The sequence below is a fragment of the Elephantulus edwardii genome, unplaced genomic scaffold, assembly GCF_000299155.1.
Source record: "Elephantulus edwardii isolate Elephantulus edwardi_28Jun2011 unplaced genomic scaffold, EleEdw1.0 scaffold00020, whole genome shotgun sequence".
In the NCBI taxonomy this organism is placed as follows: domain Eukaryota; kingdom Metazoa; phylum Chordata; class Mammalia; order Macroscelidea; family Macroscelididae; genus Elephantulus; species Elephantulus edwardii.
This window is the reverse complement of record NW_006399770.1, coordinates 27467320-27468328: the sequence shown is the minus strand read 5'-3', so window position 1 is coordinate 27468328 and position 1009 is coordinate 27467320. Positions and strand designations below refer to the sequence as shown.

The window sequence follows — 1009 nt, the reverse complement described above, 5'->3', positions numbered from 1 at the left end:
GAACACTATATAGCTTGCAGGAGCAACGCTTTTGTCAATTACTATCTAACTTGGGAGGGAATGGAGAGCATTATGCTGAGTGGACTAACCCAGTTCCACAAGGACAAATACTGTATAAACCATTATTGCAGAAAGAGTATGAGGATCCAAGGTGGAGAGGAGGGTGGAAATAGAGGGATGAGAATGGGGGTGTAGGGTGTTAATCATAGGGTTGCACAGTTCGATTGGTGCATGGGGTGAAGGAAATGGGAAGGATCTTTTGTGAAAAACAAGTTATTCAAACTTTGTAAATAAAGTAAAAGTACAGATGACACTGTGAAGAGCAAACAGAAAGGACCAAATCCCATGCTACATCAATATGTAAAAGGAAGGTAGAAGAGGATAACTTCAAGAAGCTACAAAAGAAAAGATCAGAGAACGAGGAGCCCAGGGGAGAGACAGCTTCATGAAAATGCAAGTTACTCAAGGCACATAACAGACTGGCAGAAGTTGATGGACATGTGGATTAGGGAAAAGTCTGCAGAATTCCTTGTTGTAACTGTGGGGTTAGGAGATGCATACACAATTAATTATAGCAACATTGAGCTTTTCATCAGAGCAAAACACTTTAAACAAAATGAAGCACTGGCTTAACAAAGATTTGCAGAATCAACACTCTTGCTCCTGACTGGTCCAGTTTAAATTTTTAATCTGGAAGGGACTTCAGGAATCCTTTGGAAGACTACAGAGCATCATTCCTTATAACTAAGAAATCAGTATGTTACCCTGCTATACCTGCTATTCCAAGATGGACTTTCAGGGTTTCTCCGCCTTTTCTATCTTCTTCTAGGGATTCAGATTCACCCGCAATCGGTATAGACATTGATGTAGAAGGAGGCCTGTAAATAAACATTTCTAAGGATCAGAACCTGATTTTATAGTAAGCATAAAAATATGAAATATTACTGCTATTGTTTGTATAGTTAGTACAGAGTCTTAGTAAGGTGTGTGGTACCCTGTGAGGATTATA

The 1009-nt window shown here is 39.4% G+C and overlaps 1 protein-coding gene across 1 annotated transcript in view; it reads right to left on the bottom strand.

Moving 5' to 3' along the window:
• FAM102B (family with sequence similarity 102, member B) overlaps positions 1-1009 on the bottom strand; it is a 107715-nt gene that overhangs the window by 20667 nt on the left and 86039 nt on the right. Inside the window, exon 6 of the mRNA XM_006882466.1 lies at positions 775-878. Coding sequence (XP_006882528.1) covers positions 775-878 — 104 coding nt within the window. The remainder of the gene's footprint in view (positions 1-774; positions 879-1009) is intronic.